At 44.3% G+C, this 23,529-nt stretch overlaps 2 protein-coding genes across 3 annotated transcripts in view; one reads left to right on the forward strand and one right to left on the reverse strand.

The window, feature by feature from the left end:
- The window catches only part of ZDHHC17 (zinc finger DHHC-type palmitoyltransferase 17), a 136,365-nt gene that overhangs the window by 111,034 nt on the left and 1,802 nt on the right, over nt 1-23,529 (forward strand). The gene's annotated exons all lie outside the window — the stretch shown is intronic.
- On the reverse strand, nt 433-18,828 carry CSRP2 (cysteine and glycine rich protein 2). Of its 2 annotated transcripts, none has more exons than XM_004271575.3 (6): nt 18,674-18,828; nt 8,607-8,719; nt 5,730-5,898; nt 2,101-2,230; nt 1,329-1,422; nt 433-739 (listed from the first exon to the last, which is right to left on the reverse strand). In XM_004271575.3, the coding sequence occupies exons 2-6, from the start codon at nt 8,716-8,718 to the stop codon at nt 663-665; spliced, it is 582 nt and encodes a 193-aa protein (XP_004271623.1). In that variant the 5' UTR covers nt 8,719; nt 18,674-18,828; the 3' UTR covers nt 433-662. The 2 variants fall into 2 exon arrangements, with proteins under 2 accessions (XP_004271623.1, XP_033287209.1); XM_033431318.2 differs by having other exon boundaries at nt 18,699-18,806.

Genomic DNA, 23,529 nt, shown 5'->3' on the forward strand with positions numbered 1-23,529 from the left:
TGGCTCCACCCCTAGAGATTCTGCTTCTTTGGGGCCTAGGAATCTGCTTTGTAATACTCCCAGGTGACTAGTGCAGGTTGTCCAGGAGCCATGCTTTAGGAAACTGCTCCCAGCAAGAGAAGAGCAACCACTGAGCTAGAGTGGGGCAGGCAGGCAGGAGTTCTGCACTGCTGAATTAATTGCCAGCTCTGAAGAGCCGGAATGGCGGGGCCTGTTGCCTAGCAACCCTCACTCTGGAGGCACACTTGCCAGCTTAGAGAGAGCCACCTTTTGCAACAGCTGTAATGCAAACATTAACCTGGTGAGTCAACCGCTTAATGGGGTGGACTCTCTTTAACCAATAAAAATGAAGGTGGGGACCCAGATGATTTACCACTAACCGACATCACAGCACTCCTCCAAAAGGTTAATTGAAAGACACTGAACACTAAATTAAGCTGAAGTTTTATTTAAAACGTAAAAGAAATGGTTCTTGAAATGCTGATGAATAAAGCGAAAAGATATAGTGCTCTCTTCCTACTAGTCAGCTGGCCTAGCCAAGTACAGGGCAACATACAGTACTTAAGTACTGGTAGAATTTCACAGCAGTTTAGTGTTAGATTATCTGTGCCTAGATTATGTGGAGTTTCTCAGTGTGTGATCTGGGTTCTGGGTTTGCGCCTCTACTGAGCATGAACAAGGGCTCCTGCCCCTTGGCCATAGCCAAATCCCTTGGGCCCAAAGTTTTTCGCATAGCATCCTACAAAAGAAAAGGGAAGAGTTAGTGCAAGTCCATTAAGCTTTGCTAGCATTGCTTAAGACTGATGTTATCAACAGACATCTGTAAATTGAAAAAGCTGTTGGCTATGCCAAGAAGAGTTCAACTTATTTAAGGTGTAAAGTGTGCCAGGTAGTAACTACGTTAAAGCTGCGAAGGTGAGTCCGAGTCTTCTGGTTCCCTAGTGTTCAGCTCGTGGTCCCAGCTGAGTTACAAGTATGCAAATCGGGCCAGACAAGTTATATATTTGTCTGTGACCTTCATATATTCATAGGCTTTGCTTAAAACATTAAGCTGAAAGAAGACTATTGTTTGTTTTTATTTGTAGGGGAGTTTTAAATGACCAGGAACTTAACTTACTGTATCATCAAAAATGTTCTGTGGTTTTTCTGTCATCTGTAAGCATCTCTAGATCTTTTATTTTCAGATACCCAGTGGCACTATCCCAGCTTTTCCCCATTTTCAGAGTGCTTTTTGTCCTTTTTTTTTTTCCCCCTGCTAGTGACATTTCCTTCACTAACAGCCAATGTGAGATACCCATATGGACACCAATAACTGAAGTTAATTTTACCTTTACAATAGATTTCACCTTCTTTCTCAGTCAGAGTCGTTGACTCAAGACTCTTCCCACACTTGGCACATCGGAAGCAGTTTTTGTGCCAGGGCTGGAAGAGAGGAATGAGTAAGTTTAGATGCTGTGGCACAGTGGCTCAGGAAGATCAACCCAAAACAGGGTCCTGACTACTGTGGGTCAGCCCCAACCAGAAGGCTGAAACTGCACCCTCTACATTCTTGGTTGCCTGCAAAAGGGCTGAGTTCAGACTTCATCCACAGAAGACACGGACCGGACCGGGAGCTGTGCCACGGAAGGGCCGTTTCCCTAAGAGCTGTCTGAAACCTCGCCGCAAGCCCTGTGTGCTCCTTTGACGACCGCCTCCTTTACGGTTGAGAACACTGCAGCTCAAAGAGGTGAAGTGGTTAAGCAACTTCTTCAAACCAAATTAGCATCAGGTGCTCTAAGTCACTGCTTTTTGGGGTTTTTTTTCCCTTTCACTACACTGAAGAACCTGCAGAGTCCAGGTTTGTTAAGTCTGCCCTTGTCAGTTAACACCTTCAGGAGCACCCCCTATGAAAACAAGGTTCTTTTAAACACAGATGTGATTTGTCAAATAACGGCATCACTTCAAAAAATTAACGATTCAGATGGAAATTCGATTAAGAAAAAGTTTAATTCAGGCATTTATTTATAAGGCAGAGCACCTGAGTGGGCTGCAGCGGGGCCTGTGGGAGAAAGGTAGTGGAGAGTAGTCATCCGCTGCTCTTAGCTCAAGACGGCACTTTACCTTTCCAGCTCCAATGATCTTCTCGGCAGCGTACACAGAATCCCCACATCTGGAACACTTCTCAGCACCTCCGTATTTCTGAGCAAATTTAGAAGTGTTTGGATTTGTCGTAGGCCTGTGAGGTTGAACACTTGCGGAAAGGGGAGAAAAGGAATTAGGCAAGATTTTCCAAAGGGCCCTTACAAGCCTTACAAGGCAGACACAATGGCACTCTGGGACTTAATTGCTATACTGTCCCTTGGCTGGAGGCCTCCACAGGCCAGTACAGGGGAAAGAAGGAGGAAGAAATAAATCTCAGGGGCTGGCCAGTTATTATTTTAACCTATTTATGGGCTCATTATTGTTACAAAAAGACAGACAAGGCTCCAAACTTAAATGTCTGTCCCTCTGAATCTAAACTCATCAGAATTCATTGAATCCCCAGTGCTAACCTCTCCACTAAACAATTATGCTGTGTTTTATGAAAACCTACCATAGCACATATTTTCACCCCACATTCATATCATTATTATTATTATTCATATTACCACTGGAATCACAGCTAGCTTTTTTACTTCACAGAAGATAGAAAAAATCAGTAGTAACTTAAGCAGTTAAGTTCTGCACATAGGTCAGCTGACTTAGGCAGTAACTAGGAAAATTAAGTATGTTTTACAGATTACTTAATTCCCCAATATATTAGGGGAAAGTATGAATAAATTACATTTTTCATGGGAAAATATTTTAGAAAGTTTGCCTATTACTCTGTGATCTGTTTATCTTTACTTTTTCTCTGTATAATGTACTGTTTTTGTCAGTATTTACAGGTCACTAGGTAAACCTTGTTTTCCTCTCACTTCCTGTAATTTTTTTCCATTCAGTATGTAGATGTACCTATCATGCAGAACACCATTCTGGGCTCTGAAAAGATTTAAAGGCTTTCCTAAAGCCTTACAAGTAGGTTGAGCAGATAAGATGTGACAACAAGAGTTAGCACTCTGCAAAGGGTAGCTAAGTGTCAATTTTTCCTACTAGGAAAACAATTTTATCCTAGTTATATTTTATTAAATAGGTTACATACATATTTAAAATAAAGTGTTAATTTAGGAATACTGCCTTTTCATAAAACAGTTTATTCAGACTTTACATGTATCTTTAATATCTTCATCTCCACTATATCCATTTTTTAGTCATTTAATGGTTTTCTACACTTCTACCTAAGTTGTTTAATATACAGCATTTCTTGAGTCATGTTTGATGTGTCCACTGGAAATTTTATTCTAAGCAACAAATACCAATTCCCAGTACTAATTCACAGGACCGAATTTTCCATTGTCCCTAATATGGGCATATTTTAAAAAAAATCTCCACAACCCACTGTATATATAGTCAGCCCTCTTTATCCACAAGTTGTGCATCTACAGATTCACCCGACCTCGGATCAAAAATATTCGAGAAAAAAATTCTGGAAAATTCCAAAGAGCAAAACCTGCATTTGCCACACGCCAGCAACTATTTACATAGCACTTGCATGCTCAGATTTTATATCCGTGGGGTGTCCTGGAACCAGTCCCCCATGGATACCAAGGGACACCTGTACTTACTTATAAAAGTGATCTTTAAAAGCTATTCACAATGATATCCAACACTTGCAGTTAGGAGTTTTCCAAGAAAAATTTCCAAATCTGCCAGTCGTATTAAGAAGAACTTTATATGGATTATCTCCCACCTCCTTTCCAGCAACCTCAGAAGCCATGGTTAATTGCTACCTCATATGACAGATGAGGAAATAGGGGCTTACATTTAAATAACTTGCTGAAGGCCTAGAGAATTAGTAAATTGGTGAGGCTGAACTAAAAAATGCAGGTCTGCCTCAATGAAGATGTTTCTGCCCACTCAGTGGTGCCTCTTCAAGAGATCCCCCCGAAGCTGTTTGGTCCCCATAACTTTCACAATGACCACGTACCATAAGGGTAGTCCAGACTGCAGGTACTCCCAGAGTAGTCATTAAGAGGGGCTTCTGGAAAAGGAAATCCCTATACCTGGTCCTGCAGGATGAGTAACATGTGGCCAGGCTAAGAAGGGGAAGAGGCAAGGACACAGATCAACACAGGCCAGCATAGAAGGTTGGCTAATTATTGGAGAATATGGAGAAGCAGGAGTAGATAAAGAGGAGGGGCCATTGGTCTTTGTGACTTTAACCCATGGCCACAATTGCTGACTTACTTTTGCGGTCATGGATGAGTTTTGTTTGGGGGAAATGTGTACAGGTTTATGTGTTTGAAATAAAATCTTGGGAAACAAGAATAGATTTTAACAAGTTGGAAAGGGAGAGCAGAACAAGAACAATGAACTTTAACAAAGTCAGAGGTAAGCTGGGGTCCTGCAAGTGATGGCATGCAGCAATGAATGCGTCAACCCTCATACAACCGATGCCCAGCAAGGCACCACAGCTCAGAAAGTGAGTGTGGAAGAAACAGGAGAACAGAGAGGTGGGCCTCGATGCAGGACAGCGCACAAGTATGCGGGCCAAAAGGACAAAAGTTCAAATCCTGGCTCTGCCACTTAGCTGTGTGAGCTGAGCCTTAGTGTCCTATCTATAAGGTAGGGACAAAGTAACTCAACTCAGAGTTACTGTGAGGATTATATAGAATGAACATAAATGTTCAGCAGACGTTATTTCAGGCATACCATAATGCACTGTGTTTAAGATCATAAGCTTTGGAGTTACACTGGGTTAAGTTCCAGGCTCTACAATTAACTAGCAGTGTGACTTTAGGCAAATCACTTAATTCTCACTGTCTCACTTTGTTCTTGATTAAGATAGGAAACCCTACCTTACAGGGTTGTGAGGATTACATGAGTTACCATACATTATTGCATGGTGTCCAGTCTACAATAAGGGCACAATTAATGGCCTTGTCCAAGGAAAGGCCATCTTATTGGAGTATTACACAGTTTTGGCCTCTTCAATATAAAATGGATGTGGAAAATGTGAAGTTCAAATGAGAGAATTAGTCAAGAACAGGAATTAAATTCCACATGAAGAAATTATGTCTCAACATGAATTACTAAGTGAAGTTTGGCAGATTTAGCACTTTACTTTGGTACCGAAACCTTTAAAATTTAGTAACACTAACCTCATAGAATCAAATACAGGAAATAATTTCCATTTTTAAGTAAGAATTGTAAGCTAGAGAAAAGTAATTTCTTGGTGAGGAAACATTCTTACATGGAAGGGCTGACTGAGGAATTTTCATTGACTGCTTAATTGCACATGAGAAATGCTTCTCATCATTCCAATACTACATTTCTCCATCATTTGATTTCATGATGTCTGGTCTTTGAAGTGCTGTGAAACGGAAGTAAATTTAAACCACTTGCTTTTGAGAACATCACAACTCCTTGATACACCTCATAATGCCAAAAATCGGGACTGGAAATCACTGGAATAATCAATAAGAACTTTGCCAGGTCCCAAACTGTCCATTATTTCAAGCTTAAAGAAGGGTCATTAGTTTATACTAGAAAATCTGAGTCATTGTCTTTGATTCTTTCAAGCTAAAAATCTGGAAACTCCCAGATTCCCGTTCACCAAGTAACATGAATTGCCACCATGCCTTCCTGAAGGTCACGTGGTCTTGACTCACCTCTCGGGCTTGATGCCCAGCCTCTCGCCCCGGTCCATGTTGAGCGTGCCCGCGCCCTGGCCGTACCCGTAGCCTTTCGGCCCGTACTTCTTTCCATAGCAGGATTTGCAGTAGATCTCGTCATCGTGAATTGCCACTGTTGTACTATCTAAATTTTTCCTGCAAACCACTGAGGGGGAAAAGGTTAGACTTTAAAAATATGCCAAAGATTGCCTTTTTCCTTAGAACAATGGTGGTGCTGACACAGGGCCTAGAAAAGGTAAAGGCACAGGCTCTCTCACATTCCTAGTTTATTCTCTGGTTCCCAAAAGCCACTGGAGAGCACCTGGACGGCTCGCTACCTGTGAGGACGATTTGCGTTCCTCCATGGATACGATGGTCATTTCAGAAATACGTTAGAATTTTAACATCCTGAAGCCTCAAACTTTTTAGTAGGATCTGCCCCCCAGACAAGAGGGAGAGAAGTTTCCAAGATGTCTATAATTACACAAACAAAACTAGCACTTTGCTCCCAAGACCCTTGTTCCCAACCTTCAACGCTCAATCTTTTTCATCCCCTTCAAACAAGTATTAAAGAACAAAAGGGTAGGAGCGCCTTGGGCAAGCTGCCTCTGCAGCCCCTCCTCCCCCAAAAGCACCCCCAGGGATAAAAACGGTTTTAAATCCAGAATTCTAGTCTTCATCACTAGTCCACAAGGGAAAAAGCAGTCTTCTTTCATCTCGCCACCGGCTTCTCCAGCAGTGATAAGTATGTCTGAAAATCGTCAAGTGGTTTAAAGTCTGCATTTGTTTCCCCTTCAGTCCCAAAGGAGAGCACATTCTTTCTTGATGGATTTCTTACCACATTTCCACGTATCCCACTTCATAAAACTGCCAAATGTCATCATGTTTTATCCAGACATTATTTCACTTTCTAAGACTTCAATTAAGCTTGAGAAAAAAAAAAGCCTTGTGAGAGAGCTCACTGGAAGCACAATCGGGCAGCAGGAAACCCAAGATTAGTGCAGTAGAAAAGGGGATTCCCCCCCGCCCCTTATTTAAAAGAGAGGGAGAAACAAAAAGAGGAGGGACAGAAAGAAGGGCAGGGAAAGGCGACTAGCTGGCTGCTTCAGAGTAGAGTTAAATGATGAAGTTTCTATTATCTTAGACTGAAGTCTTCTCTGGTAGAACAGAAATGACATCATCTACTTTGAACCTTGCTGTTGAGGTTCAAGTACTGAAATATGTCTGCTTAAAGTTAACCTAAAATCGTACACTGCTGAAGAACAAACACCCTTAACAGACAGATTAAATAGAAAAACTGGTTTTAAACACATATTTATTAACCGGAGCAAGTTTAAATGTAATGAGATTTTGACTAGAGAACCACCCCTTTCCCCCTAGGCCTCGTCTGTATTCTCTGCAGTAAAATTCTCCTAAGGTCTGCAAACTACTCTGAATTATTTCCTTAAAAGGCTTTAGTCAGCAGAGGCACATATTAGGAAGGAGTAATAAAGATGACCATTAAAGACCTTGACATTTAATAAACACTGACTTGATTACGGTGTAGACATCCTGGCTTAACCTAGAGGAAACTAAGAACAATTTCTCAAGTATTTACATTTCCTCTTTGTTCACATACTCTCTTGGTTACAAAGCTGCTGAAAAATATGGATTCCTTTAAAAAAATTTAACTTCTAAGAGAAGAAATGGTTAAACCAAATCTGAGAAATGCTAGCTATTATGGAGGCGTACATAGCAAACATTCATATGTTGTATTTGTATTCTTCGTAACTGCAACTCTCTGTTGTCTTGTTTCTGGTCGTCTGCAAAGCAGTTGCTGTATAAAAAGGTCCAGACACCTTAAATGCTGGTGCCTAGAAGGAGAAGGACAACTAAAATTTGTGAGGGAAACTCTTTCTCAAGATTATTCCTTAGTGTAACCAGACTTCTTTTTAACATAGGCAGTTTCTAACAGTAATTTTCACTGCACAGTACTCTAGATATAGCGGAGAGCTGCACAGACGGGTGGGTTCCTCACGTAACAAATCCTTCGTTCAAGAAAATTTTGTCATTTGAATCAGAAGCTGATTAATGTTGAGCTTCCTGAAGCGGCTACTCTCCTGTTTTAAGACTGAAGACTTGGTTGTCCTGAGAAGGAATCTGCCGGGGAGAGGGGGCTTCTCTCCTGTTCCCTTTCTCTCATTATCAGGTACTGACCATCGTTGGAGCAGACGCCCACGTGCTGGTTCGTGGTCTGCCTCCTGTCTGTACCAGCCACTCCGGTAATTCTCTCTCTATAAACAACAGTAATTCCCCACCTGCTTCTGTGGGATTTTCATATCCTACGTTCCTTTCCCTCAAATTTAGGACATCAATAACAAGAAATAACTCTGAATATTCACTACCAGAGAAGACAGAATTTGAACTTCTAGACATGTGAATTTCACCTAACAGTGTGGCGAGAAACCAGCCAGTTAGGTTTCAAAGAGAAGGAGCGCTGCCAGAATGAGAAAGCTGGGGCGGATGGGGAGTGAGCCGTTCGTTCAGGAATCGGAGCCAAGCCCCTGGGATGTGCCAGGAACTGTGCTGGGTGCCAGACTATAAACAGCCCCGAGGTCTCGGTGAAGCGGGGGAGACAGACGTGACAACAGATAAAGTACAGGGGGTGCCAAGTGGAGGCAAAGCGCTACGGGGACCCAGAGGCCAAGGGTCTGGGTCGCCCCTGCTGTCCTTGCTGTGAGGCTGAGCGCTTGCACTGTCCATGGGGACAGACAGGCAGAAACCACGGGGCTGCTAAAATCGTCCTTGTTAACAAAACCAGTTTCTTCCTGAAATCGGTGAACTGAAGCTTCTGACACACGAGTTGTGTCTGCGCGAGCGCGGGGGGAGACTCACTGCACAGGAAGCAGCAGCGGTGGAAGCTCCGGCCATCGCACTGCACCTCCTCTGCGTGGTACACAGTCCTCCCACAGGCCCCGCACTTGTTGCCACCTCCCCAGACGGGCATCCTGCAGGAAGACAGAATCGTTAGAACGGACCCCTACTGTACGAGACGTCTCACACGCCCCCTGCAGGGCTCTTTACACCAGGGGACAGCAGACAGCGTTGGTTTCTTTATAACCTGCCCTGGCCACATCTGTAAAGGACCTGCGTTCCTCCAAAGTAACCTCGTCTCACCTCCCAAATCACAGCCCTCACTAGGAAACGGGCTTGTCGTGCACAGGTTTTTTTCTCCTACAGGACAAAGGACCTGCATTTAGTACAACAGTGCAGGTCGCCAGGCACAGAACAAACTGCCGCCAGCATCCCCGGGAGTTGAGAAAGCAGCGTAGGGAGTGGGAAGGCAGACGCTGCCCACGCCCAGCCTCCAGTCGAAATGAACTGGTTTAAGGCCCAGCTGAAGAACTTAGACTTGGGTGGAGGTTTTTACATGTTTCATTCATTGTAACATCACCAAATTCTTAACCATAGAACATACACGAGCTATGACACACTTCTAGGGAGGAGGGAAGTGCTGGGCGGCCCAGCAAGATTAAGCTGTATATTTTCTGCTCAAGTCATGAGAGATTATAGCATAAACACTTGTTTCTCTGACTAGCACAACTGCATGGCTGGAGCCTGGGAGTAACCACAACGAACACCCATCCAGGTGGCTATCATTTAAGTTTCTGTGCTTCACTAATCCCAGTGTCCTGAAGTCCAGCCAACAGTTGGTTTTCCCTCTCTGGTGGGCCTGTCCGTCCACACAGAATAGGCTACCAAGTTGCCTTCCTGGCAAAATGAATTGTTTGTTGACTGTGTCCGAATAACCTCTGAGCAATGTGGCCTGGGGGTAGAACTGGAAGTTTAAAACCTTGGCTATCTTGCTGTGAAGTAGCGCAACGTGTTCTAATCTCCTTCGCAATGAACTGGTCTACCTGGACCCAGTTTAAAACGCCTAGTTCTGCATGGACAGTGTGCTCAAGTGCCTTTGCCAGTACAGAAAGTTGTCCTGCAGAGACAGCGTGTTATGTCAGACCTGCCCTGAGTAGTATCTAAAAACACAGTAGAAGAATTCCTTTCATCCCCACTATCATTTCCAGACTTCCCTTTGCTGAGTGCCATTTGCAGCCCTTGTCTGTTGCGTCTCCTTGGATGAGCTGCTGCCTCTCTAGTAAACAGCTAGCTAAGAAGGCTGAGAAGTCCTTACTAACTCAAGTCTGGCTAGAAAAAAAAAAGGGACAAGGACAGCTGCTAAGCAAAAGGCTGAAGAATCTTCAGTCCTTAAGATAAAAAGGAGGGTGGAGAAAATTCCTATCCCACTTGCCCATCCTACACCGTTTTGACAATCGAGAACACAATGACTCCCTAGACACTGAGATGAGGCCTTTACACAGAAAGATTTACAGAATTAACCACTGTGCTGGGCACCCTTCTGGGGCACAGCCTTCTCTGGCCCCTCTTCGGGTAATACTTCCCCCAGATTTTCTCAAGGGCAGCCACCACCTCTTTCTTGGCACACGTGGTTTAGAGAAGTACTTATTAAAATGTGGTCTCCTGGTGACAGTCCACTGTGCTGGCTACCAATTCGAGACAACATTCGGATAAAGCGTTTAGAACGTTTTCTACAATTTCATGCCACAACAATCAAGAGCATGATCAGTGGGCTCCTCCTGTTGGACAGAGGACAGTCAGATAATCCGTGTGTATTTGGAAATTAAAATAAAAAGAATGGTCCTTTACCACAGACAGTTGGAGAAGCACTAGTTTAGAGGGTGTGACTCCACCCTCAATTCCAGGGCTGGACATGCGATGCCTCACTGCAGTCAGATGAGTGCACTCCCCCTCCTGCCATGGCGACTGGTTTAGGAATGGGCACAGGACCCCAAGCCAGTTCAATGGAAGTTAAACCCGGCCTTGGGTTTAGAACTGTGCCAGTGCAGGAGTGGAGTTGTTAGCAGCTGTCTGGAAGAAAAGAACCTAAGAAGGAAGCCAGCACAAAGGAAAACAGAGACTAGTTTAGATAGTCTTCAGCCGCGCCTTGTTGTATCCTGTGCTCTTCAATTATATGAGCCAATAAATTCCCCTTTTTAAGCCTTGGGAGATAGAGCCCCTGGTCCTAGAAACAAACAGGAACGACACACAAAAAGACCTGACTGATACGACTAGTTATCCCTACGTTGTTGGCCTCAACTTGCAAAAAGCCTGTTTCCCTTGTTCAGACAGGAACAGAGTCATTTCTAGGGTCCACAAATGTTACCAGGCTCCTGTGAAGGCATCCATATAGGATCGATATCCAGCAACAATGGAATATATTTGCAAGCTTTTCTTTGGTAGTTGCATAAATCTCTTATTCCTGTCCCTGGAGACTGGTGCTCCATTGTTTAAATCCACAGTGAAACTTGAGCCCGGCTATAGAACCTGACACAAAACTTGGCTTCAGCGCCTGCACTGGCTTGAGTTTGGAGGGCAGTTAATGATATTGACTTTGCCCCATGGCTCCAAAGCTACCCGTGTTCTGGAATGCTCACAGATACAACAGACATCTGCTGGAAGTATCCCATGATTTCTGAGGAAACCAAACACCAAACCCAGACTTGCAGGTAATGACGTCACAGTGACTTAAAATCAGATCCCAACCATCAACAGCCCAGCTGGCTTTTAAAATACTTTTATCATCAAGGCATTTCTCATCATGTTAGAAAGGGTCATCGTACCACCAACCCGTATCACAATTACTTTGGAGCAATCACCAATAAGGAGCCAGACTTTCTATCAAGACAAACACTATCCTCGGTTGTCTCTAAATAACATTTAAAAATATATAAAAACTAACTCATCACTCTGTGTTACTCTCTCTCTACGATAGAGCAACTTGGACTTTTAAAAAAGGAAGAATATCTTCCCTTTCCTTGTGTAATTCAGGGTTGAATTCACCCCTTGTAAAGTCAAGTCTGATTCTTACTGTACTTGCCACGCCAGCCAAATGTGAATAGGTCATCTTTTCGGGAAACACCTATCCAATACCTTTTCAGCTTGCCATTTTAAGAGCTTCCTTCCTTTGAGGGTGGGGACCACAGCTCTATCTTCTCCCACACCATCAACCAGAGTGCTTGGCATATGTCAAAATATTTCATTTCTATTATTTTAAGGAATCCTTCCTTTTTCAACTTGTCTTTACTCTTCCCAATTTGATCTTATGCTTATAAAGACAAAGGTAGCACTGTCCTACTTCTCCGTCACATTCTTGGATTCTCAGTAAAATTTCCAAGTCATTACCTTTTTAAAAGTTCCACTCAGTTTAAAGGCTTTCCTAAGGATTTCTGAATAACGCTCTCTGTGGGCCAGGCTAATGGTGTAGTCGAGCATCCTCAGAAAGCTTCAGATGGGTTTACGTTTTATTTTTTAAGCAGGATGGTGGATAGTTGGGTGTTCCTTATGTTATTCTCTATCTTGTATGTCTGAAATATTTCGTAATGGAAGGAAAGAAGGAGGGAAGGAAGGAAGGAAAGGAGAGATGGAGGAAGACACTGATTTAGACAGACCTGGGTTAACTTCACTATTATAATGGTTGTGCAATGTTGGGCTTAATTTTCTTATCTGCAAAAAAGGGGGGAAAGGTAGCTCTCCGTACCTCACAGAGATATTGTGAAGATAAAACACAGTAAATAAATGCCTTGGCAGACATCCAATAACTGGTGGCTTGAGGATGGGAGGGGCATCTCATGCGGTCCATCCTGCTATCGGTACTCCTATAGGAAACCCACTGACTAGCATCTATAGAACACAGCTCAGAGCAACAAACAGTAAAGGAAAAAGTTATCTGATTAGTCACTCATAAACCTTTCTCTGGAACATTACAATGCACTGCAAGTATAACAACAGTTGCACTTGCGGGGACTAAGAAATGAAGTTCAAATTTACACTTTTAGGGTGAACCCCTATGCGTGTCTGCTGAATTTGGCAGAGGGAAATGGGACCATCTTCCATTTCTGTCACTCCTAGCATTGCTATGCATATATTAAAAAAAAAAAAACATACACACAAAAACCCAAAGCTTCATTTTTCCTACAAGCCCTTGGCTGCACTACTCCACAACAGCTGACATTAATCACAGCAAACTGGATTTGCACTGAGCAATCTGGGCTGCATGCCTTTCCCCGATCCTATGCATTAATTTACAAAATGGTAAGAGGAGAAATAAAACCCCACGTTACATACACCTCGCAAAAGAGGCCAAACATGGGCCAATTCAGTTTTTTTGTCTTGTTCTTTGGTGCTCATTGCCTGAAAGAGCTCCAGCACTAGGATTTATCCACTGTGTTAGATTAAAAAGCTTGGTTTACATCCAAACACCTATGTGCAGTTTCTCTTTGCTGCTTCTCCCCAGTCTAAGACACCACCCAGAATCAGTAAGACTTAGCCCAAGAAGAAAATTACTAGAGTCTAAAGTTAGGTCATTCTCTAGATAACCAATGACCACAGGGATCATTCTCCCCACCTGTGCTGCGCTGACTGCCTTATTTTAGAATCTGAATGACTCAAACCCATGAATTTTGAGCCTGTGTGCCGCCGCTTGTAATTTAAATTAACTGGTCTGATGCCGAGTGAATCCGTCTATAAACCCAGATTCTAAATGCTTCCAGAAGATTTGACATCTTATGACTACATGCAGGGCTTTGTTATTATACAGAATCTTTGTTATTATGCTATAACTTCCCAAAAGGAGAATCTACTATAAACCAGTTTCATCTTGAGCCACATCCAGAGGGGGTCACTTGTTAAAGAATATGTAACTGTCCCCAAGTACAATGATTTTTAAAGAGGCCAGAGTTTGAGAGCTGTAATTAATTGGAAATTAAGCTGCACTCAATGCCCATTCTAGAAAGGTTTTCTTCTGCAACCCAAACTACCTGCTTAGTCTACTTCCCTTATCTGAGTGAATACCACTGAGCCAAGGATAGGACTCTCTGTGTCTTAGTGATGGGCTCCAAGTTCCATTTGGCTTCTTCTACCAAAGGTAAATCCTCAAGCCGGTCTTCAAGAGAGCTCGGCCTCAGGATGAACTAAGAAGATGGATTTTGGAGTCCACACAGTCTCATTTCCCTCATATGCAAAATAAGGGTAGCAGAACCTTTCTTTCAGAGTTGTTAAGAAAATGAGATGAGAAAATGCTTACAGTTGGCATTCAATTATTGGCCGCCTTTATCATCAGTATTTAGCAATGTTCACTCTTTGTTATCAATACTTATCTTCTCCTACCCATCTCAGTCCATCCATTCCTTCATTATGTCCCTAATCCCTCCACATCAGGAAAACTGACTTACCTCCCTCCCTCCCACCCTCATCCAGCTAACTCCCGACTTCATTTCTGAATCTCAAGTAATTCTTCCAGGGTAGGGGCAGCTAATAAACACTGTAATGCTGTACTGTTTATGAAGCTCTCCTATAAATCTATTAATTCAACATCTTATAAGCCATATCCTGGGTTGGGAGCTGAGGATAAAAGGGTGAAGGAAGGGTGCCTGTTTCTCAGGGAGTTCTACTTTGGTGGTAGAAGTATGTAAACAAATAACAGCAAAGTAACCCAAATCACAGAAGTGTGTAGAAGGGGCTTTGGGAAGTCTGTATGGTCTGTTGATGGAGGGATGCCAAAACAGTTTCATCTTATTGATTGATTGATAGTGGATTCCTGGAACTATGTTGGAAAAGATTCTGGAGACCAGTCAAGGTTCCACATTAAAGATCATTGGGGTTAATAATGTCTGCCATAGAAACTGCAGTGCACGCGCCACCTCTAAGACATTCCAGGGATAAGAGAAAGAGTGTGAACTCAGAATGAGACAGATGTAAGCTTGCAAGTCAGTTACCAGCTCTGTGATCTTGGCCAAGTTCCTTAACATCTGAGCCTCCACGTCTTCAGCTGTAACTTGGAAATGGATGAGCGCTCTGCCGTAGGATGGTTGGTTAACGAGATAACATTCGTAAAGTACCTGGCAGAAGCCTGTGCTCCACAAATATTGGTTTCCTTTTCCTTCAGGAGCGCTAGCGGGCCGGATTAATGGCTACCAAACGTTCAGCGGTTAAGTGACTTGCTCAGGTCACTGACCTCCAAAGATGCAGATCTAGGCTCAACCACTCATGTCTGACTCCAGAACCACAAGCTGTCCCCCAAACTCCCATATCTGATTGAAGGGTCGAGAACATTCAAACCACCTGAGCGTGATCAATCCTTGAGCTATCAACTTACACGCAGGAACACCTTCCTCTCTGGCCAGTCTTCATCCACCCACCTAGCAGTTAGCAAGTGTCCTCTATGTGCTAATCGCATACCCAAACTGCCACTTTCAACCAAAAAGTACTCTCTACCACTCCTCTCTGCCAACCGAAGTCCATCCTCCTACTGAGGGAAGCCTCCCTTCTATCTAATAAGCTGTCCTTTGTGTACCTCACCCTCACCATTCATTAGTAATTCTGTATCCTGTTGCCACTCATGTCTTCAACTCGGAGGACACCTTGACCCAGATTTGGAGGCTGTCAAATCACACGTTAGAACACAACTGCGCTCTCAGCTCGGGCACTCTGACCTCCACCTGCCAGCCCCAGATAGCCACAATCTGTGCAAACTACGAGCTATTCAATTATTCAAACAATTTAATGTTTGTGTGATTTTTACATGGAGTCAGACTGAGACTTATATGCCAAGACTACTGTTTATTTGCCAAAAGATCTTAGGCTGTTATCTGATCTGTTCGTTTTCCCATTTTAAAAACGGAGATACTGCTTATTTATATCGTAAGGCAGTTTTGAGATTGAACAATACATGTAAAGCCCTTCGAATAATGCCTGCCACATGATAAATAACAGTAATTAGAAGTACTTACGTAAAGCTTACTATACCTATGTTAAGTAGTCTACTTATATGAACTTAATCCTCATAACAGCTGAGGTAGGCATTATCCTCGCTGCATGGGTGGGAAAGCTGAGGTATAGATTATTAAGTGGCTCATAACTGTAAAACCAAAACACAATTACCAATTCAACTTAAAAATACCAGAGAAACTCAAATAGACTATACTGAGTTTATTTGATGTTTCACTAAAACTAAAACACTGCTAGCAACACAAATACAGCAGTGACTGATGTGGCTCTAGCACAGGTTCTTTTAAATTGGGTATTTTCTGTCCTGCTGTGGGGGGTATGCAGATTTGATTCTGTCTTCGCTTTCCTCTTCTGGAGGAGAAGCCACCATGAAACCTAACTGGGAAGTCATATGGCCCTAATGTATTAAATGGTATGTGTCCTCTTATTAGTCAAGGACAATTAGTAGTACTGTTGGTACAAACAAAAAAGCAAGGAACCTGATAGCCTTTGCAAATGACTCACAATATACTTCTTTTGCTTCTTCCTCTAAGACTTACACTAAAATGTACAATTTTTATAATCAGAATTTGTGCCTGGCTCCTCCACAATCCAGTTTGAGAAAACTCCCGTAAGTCAGTCAGGGTTCTTAACCTGGGGTCCACAGATTCCTTGAAATTCTGGGGATCGCTGAACTTGGTACCATGTACTTTATTTTATGCACCTAAAAACAGTTTGAGAAGGGGTCCAGAGGCTTCACCAGACTGCCAAAAAGTTCCATGACACAAAAAAGTTAGGTATTACCATCCTAGGTAATCAAGACCCCAAGTGTAGGGAACCCCACCCAATAGAACACAAGGGATGCCATGCAAATACCAGCCCAGGAAATGATACAGTTGAGGAAACCTGTGAATATCTGCAAAGGGAAGAAAGCTGGCCTCCAGGCAAGGCCTAGGCAATACTGTTCAGAGTCAGCAATCTTCTGGAAGAGGCTTTCACTGATAGCCGTTTCCCCCTATATTCAACAAAGAGCAGAACAGAGTCTAATTACAAGGAACCTCTCCCAAACTGGGCTGGGTTTTATACAAGGAACAGCATGCCTTCCGAGAACCCCTGCAAGGTATGTGCTATTACACCCATTTTACAGGATGAAGTAACTGAGACCAGAGAGTAAAATAACTTGCCTAAGGTCATCAAACCAGTGGCTGCTGAAGCTGGGATGTGAATTTGGGCCCAACTGGTCAGTCCTGTCCTTCTCACCATGCTATGCCTCCTCTCCCGCTGTGGGCTTGCTCTCCCCCGCTCATCTGATTTACCTGATTTTTGACAGAGAAGAAAAATTAGAGGCCCAGATGTCCACATTTAGTGGCGGCGTCAAGGCTGGACCCAGGCTTCTAAAGCTCATTTATTACTGCCCCCTCTAATCTATGCCAACATTCTTGCTATTTTAGTATAAAATACAGTTTCCTCAAAATCCAAGTGAGTTGGCAATTTCATCAGGACAGACCTCCAATGAGTACTGCTTTCAGCCCAGTATTTGGCATATACCAGTATCAATCAATATTCGTGAATACATTTGGAGGAATCCATTAAAAAAACTCATGATAGAAACTGTAGATCAAATCTGCTAATATTTCTATTGCTTGAGTCCAATTAAATCTTTGTTCTCTACAATTGCAATCTTACTCATTCCTTCATTCATTCATTCAATTAACCAGCATTGGCTCTGGACCAACCGTGTGTTTAAGACACCCAAGCCAAGCACTGTGAATTTCAAAGACTCATGGGATACAGACCCCCCCGTGTCTACCTAACTTCACTCTGACAGAGCAAAGGAAACGAATCCAGGGTAAAAAGAACCTTGAGAAATATTGGTAAAGTATAAGTGGCAGTCAACTTCAGAGGGCAATGACCAAGGAGACTGTGGAGGGAGACCACAAAAGACTTAATAAAATTTGTTCTCGTTTGGTATGCAGTTTTTAACGTATGTGCAACTCACCCTTTAGGAATCCATTGCCCATCTTTCCTGAAAATTTGAGTCAAATTATAGCCAACTCTGTGGCTGTCCTATTTGAATTCTTGGCATTTTTTATAAGTAGAGTTTTAAAACAGGTTAACTAGAAAAGTTAAGAACTAAAGAGACCATTTTTACTGCCGAGTTAAAAAAACTACCCAAAATAAAAAGTATTTATAAAAGGAAAAGGAAAAGGAAAAAGTCTGGTCTGCAGACTGCAAATAAAACAGGTTGAACATGTGGGGTAACCATTTAAAGAAATATCGTTCTACAAACGTCCTGGCTGGGTGGGGGGGCGGGCAGGGCAGACCAGACGTGGGTGTCTCCCGACTCAGAAAACCCACCCTGCCCCCCCCCCCCCCGGGGACTGCCTACGTGGAGCTTTGGAACCAAGGACATGATTTGCAGGACCTGTTGCAGAATTTACAACCAAGCATTCTTGCTTTCCCGGTTTGTACCTGAATGGTAGAAAGTTCCGGAAAAAGCTGGGAGTGATCAATATGACGTTTCACTGCTGTGCCTTCAACATTTAAGGTTCAGCGCTCGGTGGGCAGAGACCACCAAACAATGGGGATACCAGGAGCTCTGTACCGCAGCAGCGGAAGGATTTCGGGCTCGACAGGCTGGGGGAGCCCCCTCAGCACCCCCAGGGCTCCGAACCAGCTGGGAAGGTCGCCCTCGGCGTGCAGCACACTCGGGGCACAGGAGACCCCGAGACTCGGATCCCGCCCTCCCCTTTGCGAAGAGAGAACGCGCCACTGGAGGAGGGGGCCCTAGGCTACTAAAAGGCGGATTAGCAGCCCCGCGAAACTCTCGATCCCACCTCTCTCTCCCAGAGAAACCGGGATGGAGGTCGCGCACGATTATTTCTCTGCGCAGCGGACCCGGGATCCGAGAGCAGGGCTGAGGCGGCCACGGGGAACGGGGCAGGTGTGTGGAGATCGGGGCGCAGGGGTGAGGAGGATGGCTAGGGGGACCAAATGGGGACCAAGATGGGGACATCGGAGGATATGAGAGGGGGCGCCGGCAGGGCGGCCTCCGCATCCCAGGAGGCTGAGGGAACCCCCACCCCCGGGGTCGGCGGAGACGCCCGCACCTCCCTACTCACTCGAGTCGCAAGCAGGACCACGCACCGCGGGCAGAACTAGCGAGAAGCAGTCGGAGAGAGCGCGGCGGGAGTCCGGGAGCCAGGACGCAGGGAGCGCCGGTACCTTTTCAAGCCCCCTGTGGGCGTGGCCAGTGGGTGCCCCGCCCCCACTCCTCCGCGCCCCGCCCCGCCTCGCCTCGCGGCGCCGCGCTGCGCCGCGCCGCGCCTGGCCGATTCCCGGACCGGCTCGGAGGGCGGGAGGGGGGAGCTGCTTGCGGCCGGGCTCCGGGGTAAAGACAGAGAGACAAAGGCAGTATCCCGCCTCTTCCTGCTGCTTCCCGCGCGGCCAGCATCTTCCCACGTAGCGGGACCGCTCCCGCCGACTTTACTCCTCTCGCTCGCAACGGGAGCCCGCAGTTTCTAGAAGTGGTTAACCGGAGTCGAGAAAGGAGGCTTCCTCGCCCTGCAGAGAGGCCGGACGGCGGGACTGTCCCGTCGGGAAACAGCCCTCGCCGCCCTGCTACGTGCCCTTCCGACCGCGGTTGCCAATTCTCCTTTAGGAGGGAACAGTCCAAGGTCGAGTTTCCAGCAGTAGAAAACCGGCCAGATCGGGAGTTTCCACCACACCGTCCCTTGCCTTACCCTTATAAGTAAACTCAACGTGATTAACTTCCCCAGTGGACAAGTATCCGCTGGCCCGATTTCCAGCTTCTGGGAATCCGCAACATTCCTGTTCTTAAAGAGCAAAATTTCTCATCTAGATTAAATAAATGACGTTACCAAAAAAGCCTCATTACTCAAGTGTTTTGCCTTTCCCACCATCGGGGGGCACGGCTGCACACGCTGCCGAAGGGGTGCAGGGGGTGCGGAGAAACCCACCCGGAAACCCGGGCGCCAAAGGGCCTTGGGATTACATTTGTCGGTATCAGAAAAGCCCAGGGACAGCAGTGACAGCCGAGGGGACCTAATACCTGAACTACAGGCTGATTTATTGTTTTAGATGAAAAGAAAAACAATGCCATCTTTATCTTGTTCACATTCTAGGCCGACTGATGACCTCTGTGCCAGAAGTGAGGATCCCTGAGAGTTGATGTTTGGGAAAGTGGAACACTCAAGAAAGACAGTGACCAAGGCTTTCCCTCAGGCCACAAATGCAATAGCCTCCTCTAGTGCAGAGCTTCTCAAACTCCACACTGTAGACATTTGGGCCTGGGTAATTCTTACCTATGGGGGTCGTCCTGGGTGTTGTAGGATGCCTACAGCCACTAGATGCCAATAGCACCCCTCCCTCCACACTGTAACAGTCAAAAAGTCTCCAGACAGTGCCAAATGCCCTCTTGGGGAGGGGGCAGAGGGCATTGGTTGAGAACCACTGCCCTGGTATATATCTGCATGATAAATTGCAGAAGTGGCTTATAATATTATTATTGTTTTATTTTATATGGTGGGGCCAATCCAGGATAAACCCATTATAAGAGCAGCCTTATTCTCTGTCCACCCAGTACTGTACAAAAACACATAGTGGTGATTGACATCTCCTGATATTGTGGCAGGAGTCTGGAAGTATTCCTGCCTGCTGTGAGCTTTGCTAAATATGGGCAGTCCGTGTTTTCATGACATCAGCTAATGTAAGAGCCAACATGAAAATTCTGTCCTTCTGATTCGACATTCCCTTTATCTCTGCTGCTTACAGTACTTACTTTTTCTTGCATTGGTTTATGTCGTGTTTCTACTGAATGAAACTATTGGTGAATTTTGATGCCGCACTGGTTTTCAGCACACTGTTGTCCTTTCTCTCCCACCCTTGGGTTCTTTTTGATGCTTCCATGACCTGACCTGTTTGCTTTCTGACATGCTCATGTTGTCCCTAAATTGCACAGCCACCTCCTAGCATTTGACGTTGGGCTTGCTCCTGACCTGAAAGTATTTCTGCTATCTGTCTATCTGTCCCTCTATGTCTTTGCCTGAGTGTATTTTACAGTGAGTCTGGGGATAATGTGCAGCATTTAATTTTGAATAAATCTATATTTGTATCTAATTACCCACAGTTAAAAATATTTTATTTCTCTTTAAACATTTCTTTAAACTGTTGACTCTTTTCATTATAAATGTTAGGAAATCCTTTCAGTTTATTTAGACAGAGTGGTGCAAAAGAAAGAGTGTGAACTTTGGAAACAAACAGATGTGGTTTCAGCATACAGCTCTGACGCCTACTAGCTCTGTGAGCGTGACCTAATGCTTGACTTCTTTGTATCTGTTTCTTTATCTGTAAAATGATGACAGTACACACCTTGTAGTATTGTTGGGAGGATTAAATCAGACGATGTATGTAAAATGCCAAGTATAGCACGTGGCACCTGGTAAATACTCCATAAATGATGATTGTTATGTTAAGCAAGCGTATCTTGATGTCCTCTTCTGACTTGAGAAAGAAGTAGAAACTGGTCTTTGCTGAGCATTCATCTTATGCTGACTACTGAAGGGTTTGGTAGTAACAAAGTATTACGTGTTTTCCAAAACAGTTAAGAGCCTGCCAGTAGAAAGTAAATTGCGTGCCTGGGGAAGAGCTAGTGGGAGAAATGTGCGCTCCTGGAGAAGAATAAGCCTTTCTTAATTCCATATGGTCCTAGTCTGTTTGACTCCTTCAACCTTATTATAAGAGGCAAAATTGAAGGTTAAATGTGTCCAGCAGGATGTTTCTTTTTCCCAAGAAACGCACATTATACTTGTAACAGCTCCTTCAGTCTCTGGAACCCATTAACCAATTTTGAATCCAAGTCCTTTGTCAACGTTGCTGTCCTAAGGCAAGCTGAACCAAGGTTGCCTTTCTTCGTGACCTTGTGCTCCAAGGTCAGATTTTTCAAATATTTTTATTCTTTTTATTTCATGCTACTTTTTCTTAACAAAACTCTGAACCAGATGAGTGTGAATATAAACACAGGGCTTCTTTATTTTATTTTAGGGCAAGGATTTCTTCCCAGAAGCCAACTAGGTGGAGAGAAATCTTTTAGTATACGTTAAATAAAGGAAAAAATAAATTCTCTCATTTTGCTTACGTACATGCTTAATAATAAAGAAGCAGCTGTTCCCACCTTATTTCTTAGCAAAGATTTAGCAGCAGTGGTGGGAATTAAAAATTACTCATACTCAACCCTGATACTCTGTGAGGCATTTTCTGGCAGAGAATAGAATAAGTTATATATGCTTAAAGCCTGAAAGGTAGATTAAAGTATCATTTTTTATACTTGCCATAGTTGCTTTTTTTTAACTTGCTTCAAACTCCCACTTTCTTATAACCTGCATTATTTCTTAACCTTTTCTTTAACGAGTACTCTTTGTCTTCAGTGCTTTATCTTCTCTTACAGTGTTGTTTAGGTTTTCTTTTCTACCAGAGCTTTCTGACTTTTCTAGCTCTGCTTATGCTTGCTTATTACAGCGGAGTTTTTCTAGCTCTACTAGTATGAAAAATACCATTAACTTTAACCTCCGAATCAGTCCGTTTCATCCATCTTAACCCCTTAAATGCCCTATCCCACTTTTCTCTCTTCTTTGCAGTTGATGACATCACCTTCTCTTTCATTCGAATTCCCAGCCACCAGCCAACATTGCCCTCAGCCTTCCTCCTCTTTGCCTCGAATGGCCCATATTTTCTCCCATGTTTACACTTGCTGTCCCTGACCTCAGGGGAACAGGTGGTTCTCCAACCCTTACCAAGAATATTCACTCTGCTTGTGCTTCTGATTCATTTTGGCATTCTTTGTTATATGCCTTTGCTCTTCAATTTCTCTGTCTCTACTGCTTCCTTTCCTTTCAGATTACAAAAATGCTATCTACCCCATATTTTAAAAAGCTGAGAGAAACTTCCCTGAATTTTGTAGTAGGTTCTTAAGAGGCCCAGGTTTTGGGGGGGGGTCCATATGCCTTTAGGGAAACGCCTTTACAGCCCTGATTTGGGGTGGAGCCCTGGAGCCAATCTAGGCCTTCCAATCCCTGGTTTGGATGGGGGAGTCATCCAATCAGAGGGAGTCTCTGAACTCTGCTGGGATGTTGAGCCGGAGCCGTGTTCTCCTGTCTGGAAGGTGCTGTGTGTGTACATGAGGTCTAGAGTTGCTACAGTCATTTTTGATGGTAGGAAGCCAGCCTGAGAAGGATGCAGCACAGAAAGGACAGAGAAATGGAGCCAGAGCTCTGAACAAACGACTCACAAAGTTTGTCTACCTGCAGGATCTTTTCATTTGGGGAGCAAATGAATTCCCACTGATGTTTATTCCCTTTTGAAATGGGTTTTCTGTTACTTGCCACTAGGACTCCCAACTGATTGTTATGGTTTAAAACTATGTCCACAAATTCTTTGATACTCCTCCCTTCATCGTGCAGCATTTAATTCCCCTCTCCTGAGTGTGTGACTGGTTTCCAGAAAATAGAATAAAGTGTATGATTCTAAGACTAAATCATAAAAGGCGTTGTGATTTCCTCCTTATTTTCCCCCGACTCCCTTCTCTCTCTCCCTCTCCAGCTCTGTCTCTCTGTCTCTCTGTCTCTCTGTCTCTCTGTCTCTCTGTCTCTGTCTCTCTCTCTCTCTCTCTCTCTCTCTCTCTCTCTCTCTCGGATGGATCACTTGCTCTGGGGAAGCCAGCAGCCATGTCAGGAGGACACTCAAGCAGCCTATGAAGGGCCCACATGGTGAGGAACAGAGACCTCCAGCCAACAGCCCCCCGGGGAGTTGAAGCCTTTTGCCAACAAAAACATGAGTGAGCTTGGAAGGAGATTCCACGGTCCTGTCAAGCTTGAAATGACTCCAGCCCTTGCTACAAGTTTGACGGCACCCTCATGAGAGACACCGAGCCTCTCACTGCGGTCATCAGAGAGTCCCTGAT

The sequence above is a fragment of the Orcinus orca genome, chromosome 11 (genome assembly GCF_937001465.1).
Source record: "Orcinus orca chromosome 11, mOrcOrc1.1, whole genome shotgun sequence".
Classification (NCBI taxonomy): Eukaryota; Metazoa; Chordata; class Mammalia; order Artiodactyla; family Delphinidae; genus Orcinus; species Orcinus orca.

What these genes read in the sequence shown, in the direction of transcription:
- CSRP2 (XM_004271575.3), bottom strand. Translation starts at nt 8,718, where the DNA reads ATGCCCGTCTGGGGAGGTGGCAACAAGTGCGGGGCCTGTGGGAGGACT. An exon ending in CCGCTGCTGCTTCCTGTGCA is followed by an intron (nt 5,899 to 8,606) that starts GTGAGTCTCCCC and finishes TTTCCCCCTCAG; the next exon opens with TGGTTTGCAGGAAAAATTTA. An exon ending in AGATCATTGGAGCTGGAAAG is followed by an intron (nt 1,423 to 2,100) that starts GTAAAGTGCCGT and finishes CCTCTCTTCCAG; the next exon opens with CCCTGGCACAAAAACTGCTT.